The following is a 20,401-nucleotide window of genomic DNA, read 5'->3' as shown; positions in this document are numbered from 1 at the left end:
GGGAAATCGGAATAAGGCTCCAGTCGAAGCTATTGGGACATACCGATTAATTTTAGATAATGGTTTTCATTTGGACTTGTATCACACCCTTTATGTTCCGACTCTTTCTAGAAATTTAATTTCTGTTTCGAAACTTGATTATGATGGGTTTAATTTTGAGTTTGGGAATAATTGTTTTACTTTATTTAAGAATTCCAATATTATTGCTTCTGGTTTTATTGTTGATGGTTTATACCAATTATTTCTTAATAATTCAGAAGCGTGTATGGCCCTGCAAAATAATGACGAAACCAAACATAGTGCGATGAATAAAAATTCATCATTCTTATGGCATAAAAGACTGGGACACATTTCCAGTGAAAGAATTAAGAGGCTTGTAAAGGATAATATTCTTTCGAATTTAGACTTTACAGACTTTACTGTTTGTGTGGATTGTATTAAAGGTAAACAAACCAAACACAATAAGAAAAATGCCACAAGAAGCACTGAGCTCCTTGAAATTATACATACAGATATTTGTGGACCTTTTGATGTCCCAACTTTTGGTGGAGAAAAGTATTTTATCACCTTTATTGACGATTATTCGCGTTATGGATATATTTATTTATTGCATGAAAAATCTCAGGCAGCAGAAACACTTGAACATTTTGTGACTGAGGTTGAAAGGCAATTAAATAGAAAGGTGAAAATTGTTCGATCTGATAGGGGTGGTGAATTTTATGGTCGTACCACTGAAATGGGTCAATTACCTGGACCGTTTGCCAAATACTTAGAAAAGCATGGCATTTGTGCGCAATACACAATGCCTGGTACGCCTCAGCAGAATGGTGTTGCTGAAAGACGTAACCGAACTCTCATGGAAATGGTTAGAAGTATGTTGAGCAATTCTACCTTGCCCATATCGTTGTGGATGTATGCTCTAAGAACCGCTATGTATGTATTAAACCGGGTTCCTAGTAAGGCTGTGCCAAAGACTCCCTTTGAACTTTGGACAGGTAGGAAACCTAGTTTACAGCACCTTCATGTTTGGGGCTGTCCAGCGGAGGCTAGAGTATACTCCCCGCAAGAAAAGAAATTGGATTTCAGAACAGTCAGCGGTTACTTTATTGGTTACCCGGAAAAATCCAAAGGGTATAGGTTTTATTGTCCTAATCATAGCATGAGAATTGTTGAAACTGGAAATGCAAGATTCTTTGAGAATGGTGAGATCAGTGGGAGTTCTGACACTCGTAATGCGGTCATTAGTGAAATAAGGGTAGAATTCCCTCTTCCCTTAATTCCTCAAGAATCAAGTGTACCAAATATTGTTGAACAACCTAACAATATTGAACACTTGAATGACCAACCACTTAATGATGATGCCGAAGTCATTGAAATAGATGTGGAAGAACCACCTCCAGAAGTGCCACTAAGGCGTTCTCAACGAGAACGAAAATCGGCAATTTCTGATGACTATTTGGTATATCTCCAAGAATCTGAATGTGATATAGGGATACGCAACGATCCAGTTTCATATTCACTAGCCATTAAGAGTAATAATTCTAATAAATGGGTTGATGCCATGATAGAAGAGTTGAAATCTATGGATTTTAATGAAGTCTGGGACCTTGTCGCATTGCCTGATGGACACAAGTGCATCGGGTGTAAATGGGTCTTCAAGACCAAATTCGACATGAACGGTTTAATCGAACGATTTAAAGCCAGACTTGTTGCCAAAGGTTACACTCAGAAAGATGGTGTTGATTATAAAGAGACCTTCTCTCCTGTATCAAAGAAGGACTCACTTAGAATTATTTTGGCACTTGTAGCCCATTTCGACTTGGAACTACATCAAATGGATGTGAAAACTGCTTTTCTGAATGGTGATTTGGAAGAAGAAGTCTACATGGAACAACCTGAAGGCTTCATTAAGAAAGGGAATGAACATTTAGTCTGCAAACTTAAGAAATCAATTTATGGACTGAAACAGGCTTCTCGACAATGGTATTTTAAATTCCATGACACTATTACTGCTTTTGGTTTTAAAGAAAACACTGTTGATCGGTGTATATACCTCAAGGTTAGTGGGAGCAAGTTCATATTTTTGGTTCTGTATGTTGATGATATATTGCTTGCTAGTAGTGATCTTGGATTACTACATGACACTAAGAATTATCTCTCTAAAAATTTCGACATGAAAGATATGGGTGAGGCATCCTACGTGATTGGAATAGAAATATCACGAGATCGATCACGTGGAGTGTTAGGATTGTCTCAGAAAAACTACATAGATCGAATTTTAGAGAGATATGGGATGAGTGCATGTTCCCCAAGTGTTGTTCCAATTCATAAAGGTGACAAATTCAGTTTGGATCAATGTCCAAAAACTGAATTGGAACGTAAAGAGATGGAAAATATTCCTTATGCATCTATTGTGGGAAGTTTGATGTATGCTCAAGTCTGTACTAGACCAGACATCAGCTTTGCAGTTGGAATGCTAGGCCGTTACCAAAGTAACCCTGGTGTTGAACATTGGAGAGCTGCAAAGAAGACAATGAGATACTTAAAGGGGACAAAAGATTTTATGCTCACATTTAGGAAATCTGATCAATTAGAAGTGATTGGATATTCCGATTCAGATTATGCTGGATGTGTCGACTCTAGAAAATCAACCTTTGGTTACATTTTTCTTATGGCTGGAGGAGCCATATCATGGAAGAGTGCCAAGCAGAGTTCTATTTCGACATCTACCATGGAAGCTGAATTTATAGCTTGCTTTGAAGCATCTATTCAAACTACGTGGTTGCGAAATTTTATTTCAGGACTTGGTGTTGTCTCCTCAATATCCAAGCCCTTGAAATTGTATTGTGATAATAGTGCAGCCGTGTTTTTCTCTAAGAATGACAAGTATTCAAAAGGAGCTAAACACATGGAATTAAAGTTTCTTGTCGTCAAAGATGAAGTTCGGGAACAAAGAATATCTATAGAACATATAAGCACACAGCTTATGGTTGCCGATCCATTGACTAAGGCATTACCGCCTAAGACATTTATGGAACAAGTTAACAGAATGGGTCTTGGGTATGGAAATGTCTAATCTTTATGTTTCCATGTTGGTTCAGACACTTAAGTTATAGATATTTTGAATTCAATAAAGTTGTTTCTACTTTTCCTGCATATACTTATTATTTGATATGCATATGTACGTTTTTAGTATTAATGCAGGAGGTCTTGAAATAAGACAATTACGGACGCGGTGTCACTTATAGATTATATTAGAGTGGATATTGGTGATGTGGTACATGGAAGGAACTATATCGATTGAATGATATACGCCCGCCATGACCCGCATTAGTAGTCTCTCTAATATAATACTTATGTTTACCAATGATGAAAGTATTTATAAAGTCCAATATTATGCGCGCCTTATGTTTACTATGTCTATTTTACTGTGGCTCTGTCAAGTGTGACAAGTGGGAGAATCGAAAACTTTGTGTCCCACATGTTCGCCAAGTGGGAGAATGTAAGTTTTATGTCTCACATATGTGACATGTGATAGAATCCTAAATAGAATTGGATTTTTAATATAATACATTGACTTGGTATTAGACACTTTTTTCCCTAATTATTAATGAGACGTTTCTTAGACATGTGATTAATTGTCGGCCAAATCAATTAGTCGTATAATTTCAAAGACTAATAAGGAAAATGGAATTATGGCCTTAATTACAATTTATTGGCAAATCATATAATTCCTACTCCTACCAAATGAATATATTATTATATATATAGTTTTGGTTTGTCCACGACAATCAAAGAAAATAACTATATATTTTAATAACAAATATGGTAAGGAATCACGTTTATGATTGTCATTAAACTTGGGAATCAAGTTTTATAGAAAAGAAACGTTATTATTATATTATTATATAGCCTCTTTGATGGAAAGGGCTTTTAGGGTTTGATAATTAGGGTTTGTCCTCTCTCTGCCTATAAATATAAGTGTGGGATCCCATCAAATCACACACATTAAGAGAACACATAAACGAGGGAAAGAGAGAGAAACAAATCCTTGGAGTTGGAGTTGCGCCACTACGCCAAAGAAAGTCCGAGGAAATCGTCTCCTCCTTCCTCAATCGCTTCCGCTATGGATCGCCAAGGTATATCTCGATCCTATTAAGTTTATGGTTTACGTGAAATACATGTTGTTCAAAGATCTTGCTTTACTTATATTCAATTATGTAGTCTTGAATATATATGATGATAAATAATGTCTAACATAATAGACATAAGAGAAAGAACACCTGCATAGGCTGCCATTATCTCCAATCTCCTCTTAATTTTTTGAAAATGAACAATACTGTGACTCAAAATGACAAAATCAAGAGTATGATGTTTCCAAGATTAGATATAATAGTACTAATCAATTAACGCGACAGGCTGGTTCAACAATTGATGTTAAAGTCAACTAAAAAGTTTAATTTTTTAGAAGATTATGGAAAAAATTAAGAGATTGATAAGGTTGTCCCTCTCAACATTATACAATGAAATAGAAAATTATCTGATTGATAAACACTGATTCTTAATTCAATGCATACTTTAAATTTTTGTTAATATTACGGATCTGGTTTTATTGCAAAAGTGCATAATTATTATGTCATCTGAATATATATTAGCTTATTTTTCGAATTTGGATATGCGTATATAATCGGTCAATTATCACTATATTAGATATTTATTCTCCCGCCAAGAGGGAAGACAAAATATACTAAAATAAATTAAATTAAATCAAATTCTAATAACTACGAAAATAAACCAAATCAAACAAAATCCTAATGATATTAATAGGGGAGTGAACAATTGTTAACTCATCATTTAATTGCTAACTACAACTAATTTAAGATCATTAGAAAACGCGTGGTCTACAATTTGCACGTGTAATTTTCATTTTTATTAATAAAATAAAAAAAAAGATGAAAAAAAACTCCAAATTAGGGTTTTGGATGAAAATGTCAATATAGCGTTTCGAAAATAACAACACAATGCTTTGAGAATGTCAACACGATACTTTAAGAATGTTAACTCATTGCTTATATTGACATTCTACATGTATTATATTAACATATTTTATATAGTATATTGACATTTATGCTTGTACGAAAAAAATTAAAAAATTTTGAATTTTTTGTTCAAATTTTAACGTCGAAACTTATGCATGTAGGATATCGTTGGAAACCTTATGAAATTATCTTTAATTTGATACATGTTATATGCTTTATAACAATAAAGTAATAAAGCAATAAAGTAAGGGAGCTAAAGCAATAAAGTAAGGCCAGCTAAAGCAATAAAGTAAGGGAGCTTCATATCACTGTCGTCTCTAAAAAGAACGTACACAGCCTACAGGACGCAACAGAATCAAACGAATCAAGCATCAATGCTTATACAACAGAACTACGCGTAACAAATAGTAGGTCGGTCACCTTAAGGGCACTCCCGGCCAAAATAATATATCCGACATTGATCATGAAGAGATTCGCATACTGGAGTCCCCATGTAAGCGCATATGCTTTCTTACCTGCGCGTCCAAAACATCGTCACGCTGTTAAAACGAGAAATGCAATTCTAACAAAGATTTATCAATTTCGTAACCATTCCTCATTTGTGCTTACCATATATGAATCCTGCAAGGTCCCTATACCTGATGTGCCTCTTTCCTCCGAATTCATGAAGGTTGGCAACTAAAGCATTAGCATACAAAGATATCACTGTGGCTAGAATAAGTCCAACCACGCCGCCTATCCAACCCAACGGAACCATGATGGTGCCGGAGTATCCTAGCACGTAGGCACTGTTTATCCCCGTCGTGAGAACAAATCCCACTTGAAACCACGAATCTACATTGAAGTCATTAAGGGTGAATTAAGCTTAAAATAATCCAACAAGAGAAAAATAACATAGTAGCATTCCCACTCCTCTGTCCACCATTTAAAGAGTCATTTTGACTTGACATGGATTTTAATAAAATTGTTTGACTTTGTAAAAAAAAATGTAAATAGAGAAAGTGAGTAGAGTTAATGTGGGACCCATTATTAGAATTAGTTTTATAATGGATGGTTCGCATACCAAAAATGCAAAAATGTAAATGGTTCCTTAAACCGTGGATATCCAAAAATGGAAAAATGGTCCATTAAATGGTGCATGGAGTGAGTATATCCTAAAATAGTGAAATCTTGTCCTTGAATTTCCTTCTTTGCCTTATCAAAACACACAAGAGCACTATACACAAAATTAAATACAAACAAAACAAGCACACAAAAAGGACCAAATCCATATAAAATATACTTCATTTGTCCCAAGATAGTTGAGTCGCATTCCTTTTTGAGTTGTCCCAATTTAGTCGAGTCATTTTTTTTTTGGCAAACACTTCTTTCTCTATCTTTCATACTTTATTCTTTCTTTTTTATCCTCTTTAACACATCAATTTCTTAAATCATGCGCTTAAAAGAAATGCCTCAACTACCTTGGAGCGGAGGAAGTATGACATAAAGCCAAAATAGAAAATGAAAAAAGTTAGTAAAAAACAAGAAATTAATGAAAGAGAACCGTGGCTAATCTGATGTGCAGTATCCGGAATTTCAATATCCAAATGATGATCGGAGTGCACTTGTCCGTTTCCTTCGGGAACATCCATTTCCACCGCGTCGCCTCCTCCGTTATTACACTACACAACTATATAGGAGTATTCGTCAACAATTAAAAAAAAAAGAGAAAAAATAAAGCCAACTACACAGAAAAAAACAAAAAGAAGTGAGCTCGTGATTTTGGAGAGGACAAATGGCTGCGGGATTTCATTCATTGGGTGCTCCTCCATATGTAGATATTTTGGCAATCGTAGTTTGTGTGCGTGATGATGTTGGGCCGTCAATTTGATTCCATCAACGGTTATGATTGCGCCACGTCGGATTTATGGGATTTGTTGTTTTCTAAGAGGTGCCACGTGGAGTCGGTAGTTGACCCCACATTTGCCGTTTTCCGATTTTTGGCTTTTTATGAGGTTGATGCAAAAAGAATGTTGTCGGCATAAACACAGAGACTACATTGTCTTTTGTAAAAATATTACTCCATGTGTAACGACGAGAGTATGTTGGCATGCACAAACCGAATCAAACCGCCGATTCATAATCCGGAATTGGAACTGGAAGTGGCGGTTCAAACTAGGGATGGTTCGGTTCAGGTTTAAAAATTTGAGAAACTGGAATCAAAACCGATGGTTCAACAGTTCAAGTAGGTTTTCTGGCTAGGTCCCTAGGCTTTTTAGGTGTAGTGTTGCATAAAAGTGGTCAGAAACCACTGGTTTTTTGTCAGGAAACCGACGGTTTTAGTCAGAAACCGTGGACTGAACCGCCGGTTCAGCCGGTTTAAATTTTTTTTTTTTTTAAATATGATTTTTTCCAATTTTTCTTATATATATACCCCCTTCCCCGTCATTTCTACTCACCCTATTCTTGTGCTAACAAGGATTTCTCTTCTCATTCTCTATTTTGTACTCTCATTCTCATACTTCAATTTCTATGTCTTTTTCTTGTGATGAGGACATGCATCCTCCTCTTCATCCATCCGTACCGCAAAGCAGTAAAAAGTCTAAGTTATGATCAAGTATGTCTATATTTGTTAAACACTATAAGAACGTCTCAATAGTGTCTAGTAGTGTTGATCCACTATCTCAAGAGATGATATAACAGTTTAATGTTGGTGGGGGATATCGTACTCTCATTCGTCATATGAAGAAAATTCATCCAATTGAATATGGGCATGCCCCTACTGCCAACAGGTAAAAGAACTACGTGGGCTTTGATTCCCAATACAATTGAGCATTGAGGATATGTTGGCACCTCAACTTAAATTTTAAATTTAAGTTGAACTCAAGTCATTTTTCCTTTAATTCTCTTTTTCATTTTTTTCAACTTTAAAAATATGCAAATACAATTAAATAATTGAATTTGTATATACTATCTAGTCAGTTCCTCAATTTAGTTATGTAAAAATATGTCCTTCGCTGATTATATACATATAAATTTATTGTTCAAAACTTCAAGTGCTTTTTGTAATTTGTAAATAGCTTCGTTGTAGTCTTGTTGAAATTTACAAGTATATATAAATTTATTGCTTAAAGACTTCAAGTCTTTTGTAAATTGAAATAGTTGTAACTTGTAGTCTCGTTTAAATTTTTATCAATAAAAATGCAATTTTAATCGTTATTGATTGAATTTTATTTACGCACATTTCATAGATAAATAAAGACTAGAATGCAAAAAAAAAAAAAAAATCGAACCGCCGAACCGACCCTGAACCGCCGCCGGAACCGGCGGATTTTTGAATTCGAACCTGAACCGCCTAAACCCCTGTCGGGCCGGTTCAGGTTCAATGATTTTCTGAAACCGTGAAACGCCGTTTCCGAACCGGAACCGCCGATTTTTGAATCATGTGCATACATAAAATAAAGTAAAAGATACTCCCTTCGTTCCATAGTAATAGAGTCATTTTGCCATTTTGGTATGTTCCATAGTAATAGAGTCATTTCCCTTTGTAGGGATCAGACCACTCGGGATTCGCTAATTACCGGGACCTCTTTTATTGATTGAGTCCGAGATGGCTAATCTCAGAGATACAAGCCAATACAAGTGTGATACTAAGATTACACTCTACACTAGTACAAGAAGATACAATTGAAGAACCCTAGACTAAGTTCAAGTATCACACAGAACTTGAGTCTTCATCTTCTTCAATTATCCTGCACACTTAATTAGAATCGTTAGTAACACAAGAATGATCCCGCAGGATCTAAAACACAGAGAAAACAAGTAAGACAAGGGTATAAGCACAGGAATATGGCTCAGGTCGCAACAGGCGACTACACCGGGCCAAGAACCTCCCCAAAGCTTCAACCAACTGTCACAAGGAAGTAATACTGAACAAGGACCCCAGAAACCCTAAGTTTCACCGGTTACCACCACAGTAGGTCTCCTCAACACGCGGACCACCACAAGGCTCTCCAAACACCTTCACACACCAAGATCTCTCACTACACCACCTCCAAGCGGTCACAGAAAGAAGACCGACACTAGGGTTTGAGAAGGAAACCGAAGCAGTTGCCTAACACTCAAACTAATCCACTGATCTCTAGGAAACTGAGAATCATCGGTGGAAACACAAGCTTGAAGGAAAACTCCGACTAGAGCCGCCAGAAAACTAGAGAGAAGGTAGAGCAAGTTCGAAGAGAGAGAAAGAGAGAGTCAGACGTTTCAACTGAATGAGGGAAGTGAGAAGGCTCCTTCTCACTTAACAAACACACTCCAGATCCAACGGCTGCCCTCAAGGATCCGCGTGGAGCTGCCTACGTGGCGGCCATCCAGGTAACCAGGTAAGTAGCGGGCCAACTAACACATTGGGCCTGCACCAGAGTCTTGGGCTCAAATATTAATTGGATTGGGCCAGCCCAAATAATTAATACATAAGTCCAACTCTTAGAAGGTCCACATATATCCAACACCCTTTTTAGTAAAAGTCAACACATTTTTCCTACTTTACTCTCTCTTACTTTTTTCTCTCTTCATCTTTCTACCTTTTTTAATTTTCCACTTTATTGTCTCTTTACTTAACTCACCTAACACAAATTTTTTTAATCTCCGTGCCGAAAAGAAACGCCTCTGTTACTAAAAAACGGAGGGAGTATTGTTTATCAGTCTTATTTGAAATGCCACATTTCTTTTCAAATGTTTTAGAAACGTAAAAATAAAAATAAATAATTAAAGTAGAGAATAACATATCATGTATTCACTTTATGTACATTATTTTTCAAAACACGTGCAAATTTCCTTGTTATTAACTTATTAAGGAAATACTAATATACATTTAAAGTTATATATAATTAATATTACTTTGTCCGTCCCAAAAAAATATACTAGTTTTTTCATTTTGGATCGTCCCTCAAAATTAGTGTGTAAATAAGAAAAGTTTTGAACTACAAATAATGTAGACCCCACAATCCACTGCCACTACCTCTTCCCCTTCTCTCTTACTTTTTCTTATCTTTCTCTTACTTTAGCAATTGCACATTAAAATTCATGTCATGTACAACTTTGTCAATTTTTAGAGGACATAGAGAGTATTATTTTTACTATTGTTGTAATTACCATTAATATTTAGTAGAGAAAATTTTAATTTAATATTTAAAATATTGGAATATACATAACAATAATTTTAACAATAATTATTATTGATGTATTTATTTATTATTATTACTATTACTATTGTGTCGATAAATGACTTATTAAGAAATATTAATTTAACTTACAAAATTCTAGATCATACGTTATGTTATTGTATTATTATTAATTAATTAGAATCTAGATAATAAGTACTCCATTAATTTAAAATCCAAGCGATTTTCCTTGGCTTTTCCAAATACCTGATATATAATTTACGAATAATCATATTTTTAAAAATCATATTCTCATAAAGTATATTCCATTTTTTTTAACAATATTGATTAACAAATAAACTCTTATTATTATTGTTATACAATTAGAATGTCGCTGATATCATGTATGTCTATATCATCAATATCATAGTCGAGAATGAAGGTTCAGTCGTCACCGTTTGGGACAATGAAGATGCAACTGGATCAAGCCACGGTGTGGCAAGCGAGCCCGTACAGATGGGTGTATCGCATGGTGAGTCTCAGAGGCTCCATGCATTTAATAGTAACCGTTAGGAACAAGCCCATCATCGACTTCAGAATGATATGATTGAAGAGTTTTGGGCACGTAGGACACGTAACCATTGATGCACATTTGTATTTTTTTTTATTGTAGATTTTTTTTAATTTTAATAAAATATGATTTATATATTTTTTTTCTCTGTGTTGTTTCTCCACTTCACTTCGTTTTTGTTATTTTATACTTCATAAAATACCAAAAATCAAAATAAATTAATATAGTGATAGTGGAATAGGCTGAGGATGGGCTGCAGATGGACTGTGAGGTATGCTGCTGACTGTGAGATAGGCTCTTCCTATTGTGAGTGCCCTATGCACCACAAACAAAAAGATGGTTTGTCAAGTTAAAGTTGTCTATTGGGTCGGTCATACATACGCCAATCCAGATCCATCAGAACTCAGGTCTAGGCAAATTATAGAGAATGAATGAGGAAGTACAACCACTTTCTTTGACATCTTCCATCTATTTCTGGGTGACAATGGAGTCATTTTTGTGTTCTGAACCAATGAAACTTCAAACACACGACATTTTCTCAATGATCTAAAAGTTGGAAACCTAATTTTCCAAAGATCAAATTTATAGTTAACTATTTACAAACACTAGATACTTCCTTTTTTCCTTCAAATCTCGTACATGAGAACAGAGACACCATTACAGTCTCACTGAAAAAATATACCAAGTTTGATTATGGAATGTAACAATCTAAACAATGTATTGTACATACAAACAAAACTAGTGATCATCGATTCCCATATTCATCTTCATCATAACCACGATCATCGTCATCATCATCACCACCGCCATCATCATCAGTTGTATTATGCAGATTGCGAAACTTACTGATAGCATCCTGTGCATCAGAAACTAAAGCATCTTTTGCAGCTTTGACAAAATGTTGATTTAAGCAATTTGCCTTTTCGTCAATTTGTCCCTTAATGTTTCTAGAGTTCCTCAATGCTTCAGCCTTCCTTTTGGCATCCCTGCAATGCAGCTGATCTATGTATTTCTCATGCAAAGCCTTGTTCTTAATCTGCTTCAGCACCGGGGGACTAACAAAACCTGCTTTCTGAAAGCCATTCAATCTCGAGCGATGCTTTTTTGGTGATGATGAAGACACCGGCCTGCACGCTGTGAGGAAGCTAGATGCTTTGCTCGGTTCTGGTGAGGCGAAGGTTGTATCCGCTTGAAGATTGGACGGTGATGGATCCGCTGTTGGCTCAAGAACCGAAAACAGATCCGCACAGTAATCTTGATCTTCCTTCTGTTGATTTTGCAATATCTTTCTTACTGTCTTCTGTGCTAGAAGTGTCCTCCTTTTGGATCCTAGCCTTTTAGTTTTCCTCTCCACGGGACTAAGTAACTTACTTGCAGAAAACGAGAGGGGTGATGGTTCCTTTAGTTTTGCCCTTGAACGTGTTCGTGGTTGGGGTGGAGTTTGGTGGTCGGAGTGAATTCTGTCAAAACATTCCTCCGCTGATTTGCCAGGAACCTGCAGCAGAATTCATGATGTCAAAATGGTCTGATCATCTTTTTATGAAATCATTATGACATTGAAAGAAGTGGCTCGCTTATGGCACGACGGAGGGAGTAATTGTAAAAAACTACAACCAAAGCTTTTATTTCTCCTGACAAAGAATAATAGTAAGTAAATGCTCCTGACCTTCCTCACTTCAAAAGAGGCTCTGGCTTAGCAGAAGATGTAACTATTTTCCTTTTTAGACCATATATAACAGGAAGTCAGGAAAACATATCTAGGCAGACATTATTTCCGGATATGTAAACAAGATATCATCTTTGTTCTGCATACAGATAGGATACAATGCCTACATTCAAGCACATGCTCATCATCGAAATGAACTTTTCGTCAACATTTTGCATCTCCAAACACGGAACAGATCAGTATTAGGTCGAAACTTCCTATCTCCTGGTCCTAAACTGTACAAGTCCGAAGGTTGTACTAATATTTCATCCATTTGTATTTCTCCCGATTCAACTCCATGACTCTAAATATGCAGTGTTTTTCCCAACAGCAACAACAACAATCTCATGACAAAGCTATGCACTCTCTGAATTAAAGATATGACAAATTGAAGCCAAGAATCCTTAACACAGCCTAATATATAAACAGAAATGCAAAATGCACTAAAATGACAAATAGAAGCCAAGAATCCTTACCACAGCCTAATATCTATTCTCACAAACAAGTAAACAGAAATACAAAACTCACTAAAACGGGAAACGATAGAACATGAAATAAACATTACCATCCTTGCAACTTTCTTCCAAAACAGAGGTGTGGGCTTAGCTGTGAAATAAGCTCTTTGCAGAGAAACTTCCTGTTCCTTAGTCCATCCTTGAGCATTTTCGCACCCTCCCTCAACCCCATCTCTCTTCCTCTTCTCACCAACCTGTGCCTTCCTCACAAAATTTTGTTCTCCATTCATCTTCACAACCCCACAATCTTCGACATCTTTCCTACTCCTATCTCGTTTAGCTAAGTCTTCGTCCTCTTCGGGGTCTGCTTCATCCGGCACAACTGCTTTTCGCCTGGTTGCCGTCTTCACATCTGTTTTACAAGACCTACGAGTTACCCTCTTCTCCGTTTTCACAGCCTTTTCTTCTCTATGAACAACTCTGTCTTTATTCTTCCGCTCTTTCGACACAATAGAAACACTATCGACACAATCCTCTTCCGAATCGAAGTCACCAACGTATACAGCTTTATTCCTCCGAACCGAACTCCTTGTTACCATCCTCACCACAACCTCTTCCTCACGCAGATACACAACTTCTTTGCTTTTACCCGCAATGCTTCCCTCATCCCGATTTCCAGACCTTCTAGATCCACCGCCTGATTTCGCCGCACCTTTCACAGACTGATTCCCCAAATCCGGGCGACTAAAATTGGTCCTGCGCTGCAGTCTTTCAGACTTTCTAATTGCGTTTCTCGAATTCTTCGAATCTAATTCGGACTCTCTCCCCCTTCTGTTCTTGATTTTGGAAACAGGTGTGGAAAATGAATCGGGACGACAGTGTCTCGTTTCAGCAAGATTTGGGGTTTTTGGGCTTTGAACTCCGGTAGGATTTCTAGGATGGAGTCTGGTGGATCTTCGAAGAGAATTGGTGGGGATTTCCTGTTCGATTATCGTGGATTTTCTCTCGGGCATTTCTTCAAACAGAAGTCTGCAGCTTCACCTCAGAAATTTGAAAAAATAAAAAAAGGAGACAATGCCATTATTCAACGTTTATAAGAAGCCCTAATATCACTATTTTTTATTCGCAGAAAACAAGAATGTATTCAAAATTATAGCCGTTGGCAAGGTAATAAGTACTTAATTGATTAGTATTATTTCATGTTCCATTTTGACGGCCACAAATTCTAAACAAAAATATGAGTGGACAAAAAAAAAAGTTATGGAAAAGTTAGTCAATTCTAAGAGACTTACTACTCTCTCAGTCAATATAATCATATTTAGTTTTGGCATAAGTTTTAAAAAATATAAAAAAAAAAAAATTTCTCAGAGGGAGTATTTCTTTTTGGATCTCTCAGCTCTAATTGTAACATTTCTTAAAATGAAAACATTATTATCTGTACTTAATTTTCTTAACTTACTATATTCTTTCTCCATTCAACTCACAAAACAATACTACCAATTGAATATGAAATGCTTCACCTGAATTGGAACAGATGAAATATGAGTAAAATGGATATTAATACGGGAGATCCCAAAATAGAAAACTGGAACAAGGGACAAATGAAGTACCAATTTGTTTCAAGTTACTTATTAAAATTTAATTTATTTTAAAATAAATTCTAAATTTTATACAATTTCTACGGTAAAAAAAAACTTTTCCATTTTGGACCATCCACCAAAATTAGTGTATATCTTGTTTTTAGTAAGTTTTTCTCTCTTTTTGAATAAAATGTGATTTCTCGTTAATTTTTAATAGAAACACTGATGTGATATGGTATCTTTATTCCCATATATTTGAATGGTTAATATGATTTAATGCTTGCAAAAGTGTGTTTTTCTTGTGTAGGAAGTGCAATGGAGTCAAAAGTTGGAACGATGTCATAAAGTGAAGTTGGAACGATGTCAGGAGTCAAAATGAAGTTGGAAGCAGTTTTTATACTTGACTCGAGCAGAGTTGGAATGTGGCGAGAAGTGACTCGACTAGAGTCATCCTAAGAGATCAAAAACTGTCAAGACAGAAGCTTTGATTCGACAGAGTCAACTTGTGGCGAGAAGTGACTCGACCAAAGTCATCCTAAGAGACAAAAAAAATGCCAAGATAGAGAGTTTGACTCGACCGAGTCGAGTTGTGTCTATACTTGACTCTGACTCGAGTCAACCTAAGTGCAACTGCAAATTGACAGTTTGTCACGATATTTAAGTGGCGTTTTTTGGAGTTTTGGGGGAATGTAGACACGGAAAAAGAGGGGAAAAGGAGATAAAGAGGAGGAAGAAGAGAAGGAAGAAATTTCGGCCAACATTCCGACGATCCAGCCCCAAATCTCTGTACTCAACGAGAGCATGCTTGCTATGATTTTAAATGAGATTTTTACCATGTGTTTAGGTCAAACTCTCAATGTTGCTCCAAGTTTTAATTTTTAGGCTTGTTTAAATAATTCTACATCAATGAATCCACGTTTCATGTCACCAACAATGTTTTTAATGGTCATACATTATGTTTTTGGCCATTAATATAGTGTTGTCAGTTCCTCTTCTATTGTCTCTTTAACATTGTCTGGGTGTGACTAATTGTTGGCGTGCTATCTGATTTGACTTGTTCAGGGGGTAATTTGATTGTGGATTAAGTAGGAGATTATAGTAGGTGAATCTTAATCGCGCTTTCGTAGGAATTTGTATTCATTGGAGATTGGTTCATAGATTATATGTTTAGCTAATTATGAACTACACATTGTATATACAAGTTTAGTGTATGTGATTAGGTTGATGATTTAACCACGATGCATGTTCTTTTAATGTTGGTGTAGAATAATTCGAGTCTAATGCGCAACATAGAGTGACATGACTTTCCTTTTATATATGAAATCCTTTAGATGTAAATTGTTTGTTTTAATTTGTCATCATCTTTGAAAACCAAAAAAATCAATCCTTTATGTTACTTCCCCCATCCTACTTATGATGACATGTTTTCCTTTTTAGTTTGTCCCAAATAAGATGACATATTTCCATTTTTGGAAACTTTTTCTCTCCAATTGATACACCCAACCACTTTTTCTCACTCATATTAATATATTCATTTTTCTTTCTTTCTCTATTTTAATACATACACTCACCTTTTTTCTCTCCAATTAAATACATTAACCAAGCTCCTAAAATCCTGTGCCGGACAAGAAATGTCTCATTTTAGCCGGGACGGAGGGAGTACATGTTTGTGAGCTAGAAAGTTTTAAACAAACAATCACCTCCTTGTGGATCGATAGTTGAAATACATCTTACGACACTGTAATCTTGCAGTGTTATAGTATTATTTGAGTTTATTAATTAAACTTAACATATTATGTGAATTGAATTGGATACTTGAAAATACACATCAAACGCAAATTTAGATCCAAATATATTGTCTATGACTAAAAGCTAACACACTTAATATGCAGGAGTAAAACTTTTTTTAGACAAAATGTAAGAAATTATATTTGGACTCTAGACTATGTAAATAACTAAAATTATGGAATCAAAATGAGACTAAAAATGACGGAAAGAGTAATATATTATTCATGGGCCACCTCCTCAAAAATTTCAAGATCACAGTACTACAAAGTAGAGATGCCCACGGTTCGTAAACCGTCGGTTCCGGTTTCGCGAAATGTGGAACCGGAACCGAACCGTGAGGCTTTTTTACGGTTCCAGTTCGAAAACCGGCGGTTCCGGTTCTGGTTCCGAACCACCAGTTTTCGTACGGTTCCTCACGGTTCCAGTTCGGTTTGGCGGTTCCGGCGGTTTTTTTTTTTTTGCTATATAATTTGGAATTTTGGATTTATACAATAAATTGGAACAAGGTAATAGATAATTTAAATTGAAATAAGACAAATAAGGTGAAAATCATATCAATTTTATTGAATTTGAGTTGTAACTTATAACGGACAACAATACATTACAATAATACAATTGTCAATACATTACAATAATACAACAACGTGATATAATTTACAAGTGTCGTCGGAACATAAATAAAAAAAACCATGAAATGGGGGGAAAAAGGAAAAAATTGAAAAAATCTGAAATTGAATTCAAAATTCGAATTAAAAAAATAAAAAAAATTTGAAAAACGGTCAAAAGCTGCAACGTGTCAGCCTTGTGTTCCGCACCAAAACCGGAAACCGCCGGTTTGGCGGTTAACCGCCGGTTATCACGGTTAACCGCCGGTTTTGGTCAAAAACCGCCTGAAAAAGCCGACCCATGCCTGCCAAAAGCTGACCGCCTCGAAAACCTCACCGGAACCGTGAAACCGCCGGTTAACCGACGGTTCGGAACCGTCCGAAACCGCCGGTTCGGTGACGGTTTCGGTTCATTAAATTTGGAACCGGAACCGGCCCGCGGTTCAAATTATGACGGTTCCGGTTCAAGATTTTTGTCACGGTTCCAGTTCCGAACCGGAACCGGCGTTCCGGTTTCGCGGTTAACCGCCGGAACCGAAAACCTTGGGCATCTCTACTAGTACAATGGATGGATGCAGATCTAAACACACTCATATAATTTAATACTCCCCCTCCCCTAAAATTATAAACTTAGTACTCCCTCCGTCCCGCTTTAGGAGTTCCGGTTGAATCAGTCACATGTTTTAAGAAAAAAAGTGTTTGAGTGTGTAATAAATAAATATAGTAGTGGATGTTGGGACCCACTTTTAATTGAGTGTCCAATAAATAAATGTTATAGTGGATGTTGGGACCCACTTTTAACACTTTTTTATTTGTTTTAGTGGATGTTGGGACCCACTTTTATAGGTATTTTTTTATTAATTTATCTCAATCGGGATTCCTAAAGCGGGACGCCCAAAATTGATTAACCAGGACTCCTAAAGCGGGTCAGAGGGAGTACTATTTTAGAAAATTTTATATTAAATCCCGTTTCGTTTGAAAAGTTTCTATTGGGGATGGAAGGAGTAGAAAATATGTCCTCGAAGGATGGTTATATAACATTGAATAGTGCAATTCTTTTGCTTTTGGGGTGTGAAACGTGGAAGCCTTTTTCACATGAGAATATTATCGAATTCCTGCGAGAATAACTGCATAAATTCCATGTGATTAAGTCTTAAATAGTTCTTTACAAGCAATTCTTTGAACATAGGAATTATACATAAACACATTTATACACATGTGATTTTGTCAACAAGCAGTGGAATTGAAACTAATAGACAAGTTCATTACAAGTTTTAAGCAGTTGGATAAGAAGCTTCCATGGCAATGCCACAGAGACCCTCAGCAGCACCAACATCCCTCTGCATTCTTATGTATCCGTTCTCTCCCCAACTCGTTCCCCACGAATTCTTGACGAGCCAATACTTGGTTCCATCACTGGCCGCGCCATACCCAACCGCGGTCACGCCATGGTCTAGTTCCGTTCCACACTCTCCAGTGAACACTCCACTCGAGTAGAACTGGAAATCCGAGCCACTGGCATCAATGGCAACTGACACGGGCTGATTCACCACGGCTTTGAGCAGTGCAGATTCGCTGTTGGCCGGGACATCCTCGTACCCTGTGATCTTGGCTGCATCGGACGACTCCTTCTTCGTGTTGCACGTGCCATCCACTCCCTTGTAAGGGTAGTTGGCTTCGGTCGTGAGCCCTTTGTTGCTTATAATGAACTCAAACGCGTCGTCCATCAAGCCACCGTTGCAGCCCTGATCTTGGCTCGTGTCGCAGTCCACTAACTCTTGCTCGGATAAAGAAACGAGATTCCCGGTCGTGATCTGATTGATTCCCTCCGTGGCTGCAACCGCCGAGAATGCCCAGCAACACCCTGCATTTCAATTTTAATATAAACATGTGATCTACTATTTCATCCCGCTCTAAGTGTAACATTTGTGATTCTGGCACCAGATTTTATATAGTTTTGTTTTGTCAGTTGAGCATAGAGAATATACAGTATAGATAACGTTGTTTCTATTTTAATAAATGTGTCAATTAGGTTGAAAACTGTAAAACGAAAAATGTGTCATTTAGAATTGGACTAGTGGGTGTGGGGAGGAAGTAAATGATAGATAGATAGATAGATAGATGGATAGATACGTACCACATTGGCCTTGATCCTTAACAGCAGTAACGGCTCCCTTCTTCCTCCAGTCGATGCTGGCTGGAGCAGCCGTCACGTTTGAATACCTAAACGATGAAGACTTAGGGCGAGAAGCCATCTTGTAGCCATTTCTAGATGCCCGAAATTCATCGTTCGTTAAATCAGCAAATCTGTTGACAGCAAGCTTGTAAGTGCGAGCAGCTGCTTCGTTAAAGGACTCGACATACTCCACATTCTCCTTGAAGATATTGAATCTCTTGGCCTTCTCTGCTTCATCTGCGTATACGCGGCCGTTCTCTGCCATCCATTTCTCATGCCTCTCAACCATGGGCGCATCGGGGGCTGTTCGTGCTGTGGCTTGTGAAGCACACAGCCCTAGCAGTGACATTGCAACAAGAAGCAACTTCCAACTAGTTGTGGACACCATTGTTGTTGTTTGTTTTGTGTAATGAAATATTTTAGCTATGCTTTCAAAAGGTTGATGTTTCAAGTTGGAAGGAACAAGATATTTATAGGTATAGCAAGTATTAAAGCTGAAAGAGAATTCAGCAAATCAGTTTTATAAGAACACATTGTCATTACTCATTTTCGTCGACGCACCTCTGTCTAATTTTGGATTACTGATATCCTTCTTATAAATAGCTGCTCAAAAACACAAAGGCCCTGTGATTTTTATTTTGTCTCATGCGTTTAAAATTGGTTAATCCAACATTGTATTCTTAAGCAATTTGTAAAGAAAAAAAAAATAATACTACTCCCGCCGTCCCATTGAAGATGACTCACTTTCCTTTTTGGTTTGTCCCAACTAAGATGACCCATTACTTAAAATGGAAACACTTTTTTCTCTACTTTATTCCCTCTCTCTTACTTTACTCTCTCCTCTTAACACACAAAAATTAACTGCATAAAATCCCGTGCCGCCTAAGGAAGGGGTCATCTTCCTTGGGACGGAGGGAGTACCAAATTGGTAAATTCTAAAAAATCTCATAACTTTAAAATATTCAATTATACTCCCTTCGTACGACACTAGGAGTCTCATTTGAGTTCGGCACGGATTTTAAGAATACCTTCTCCGTCCACAAATAGAAGTCCCATTTTTTCAATTTAGTCTGTCCGCAAATAGGAGTCTCGGTTCATATTACCATAAATGGTAAAAAAGCCTAACATTACATGTCATTAACTCATTCTACTCATATATCATTTAAAACTAATACTCTCTCCGTTCGTGAAATGTTGTCCAATTTTGACATTTTAGTCCGTCCGTGAAAAGTTGTCCATTTTGTTTTGACTATTTTTCGTAAATAGACCGCACTTTATACTAACTCTTCACACTCGCGTTAAGATTATAAAACTAATATAAATGTAGGACTCTCATTCAAC

General features: G+C 36.7%; 3 protein-coding genes across 3 annotated transcripts; all 3 read right to left on the bottom strand.

Annotated features, from left to right (window-relative positions):
• Positions 1-5,292: 5,292 nt before the first annotated feature.
• LOC125189842 (proline transporter 1-like) lies at positions 5,293-6,732 on the bottom strand. Its single transcript, XM_048087070.1, has 4 exons — positions 6,583-6,732; positions 5,649-5,873; positions 5,460-5,554; positions 5,293-5,376 (listed from the first exon to the last, which is right to left on the bottom strand). Exons 1-4 carry the CDS (start codon positions 6,668-6,670, stop codon positions 5,293-5,295), a joined length of 492 nt encoding a protein of 163 aa, XP_047943027.1. The 5' UTR covers positions 6,671-6,732.
• Positions 6,733-11,293: 4,561 nt separating this feature from the next.
• LOC125187571 lies at positions 11,294-13,945 on the bottom strand. Its single transcript, XM_048084190.1, has 2 exons — positions 13,022-13,945; positions 11,294-12,246 (listed from the first exon to the last, which is right to left on the bottom strand). Exons 1-2 carry the CDS (start codon positions 13,922-13,924, stop codon positions 11,497-11,499), a joined length of 1,653 nt encoding a protein of 550 aa, XP_047940147.1. The 5' UTR covers positions 13,925-13,945; the 3' UTR covers positions 11,294-11,496.
• Positions 13,946-18,158: 4,213 nt separating this feature from the next.
• On the bottom strand, positions 18,159-19,448 carry LOC125190904 (senescence-specific cysteine protease SAG39-like). Its single transcript, XM_048088325.1, has 2 exons — positions 19,022-19,448; positions 18,159-18,748 (listed from the first exon to the last, which is right to left on the bottom strand). The coding sequence occupies exons 1-2, from the start codon at positions 19,446-19,448 to the stop codon at positions 18,159-18,161; spliced, it is 1,017 nt and encodes a 338-aa protein (XP_047944282.1).
• Between the last annotated feature and the right edge of the window lie 953 nt (positions 19,449-20,401).

This window comes from Salvia hispanica, chromosome 5, assembly GCF_023119035.1.
Source record: "Salvia hispanica cultivar TCC Black 2014 chromosome 5, UniMelb_Shisp_WGS_1.0, whole genome shotgun sequence".
Lineage (NCBI taxonomy): Eukaryota > Viridiplantae > Streptophyta > Magnoliopsida > Lamiales > Lamiaceae > Salvia > Salvia hispanica.
This window is presented reverse-complemented; position numbering and strand designations above follow the sequence as displayed.

Bases quoted from the DNA above. Each gene is read 5' to 3' on its own strand.
- LOC125189842 (XM_048087070.1), bottom strand. From the start codon at position 6,670: ATGGATGTTCCCGAAGGAAACGGACAAGTGCACTCCGATCATCATTTG. The intron at 5,555-5,648 runs GTAAGCACAAAT...TTGGACGCGCAG, and splicing joins CCTTGCAGGATTCATATATG to GTAAGAAAGCATATGCGCTT. The intron at 5,377-5,459 runs GTGACCGACCTA...TGCGTCCTGTAG, and splicing joins TGGCCGGGAGTGCCCTTAAG to GCTGTGTACGTTCTTTTTAG.
- LOC125187571 (XM_048084190.1), bottom strand. From the start codon at position 13,924: ATGCCCGAGAGAAAATCCACGATAATCGAACAGGAAATCCCCACCAAT. The intron at 12,247-13,021 runs GTAATGTTTATT...ATTCTGCTGCAG, and splicing joins GGAAGAAAGTTGCAAGGATG to GTTCCTGGCAAATCAGCGGA.
- LOC125190904 (XM_048088325.1), bottom strand. From the start codon at position 19,448: ATGGTGTCCACAACTAGTTGGAAGTTGCTTCTTGTTGCAATGTCACTG. The intron at 18,749-19,021 runs GTACGTATCTAT...ATTGAAATGCAG, and splicing joins TAAGGATCAAGGCCAATGTG to GGTGTTGCTGGGCATTCTCG.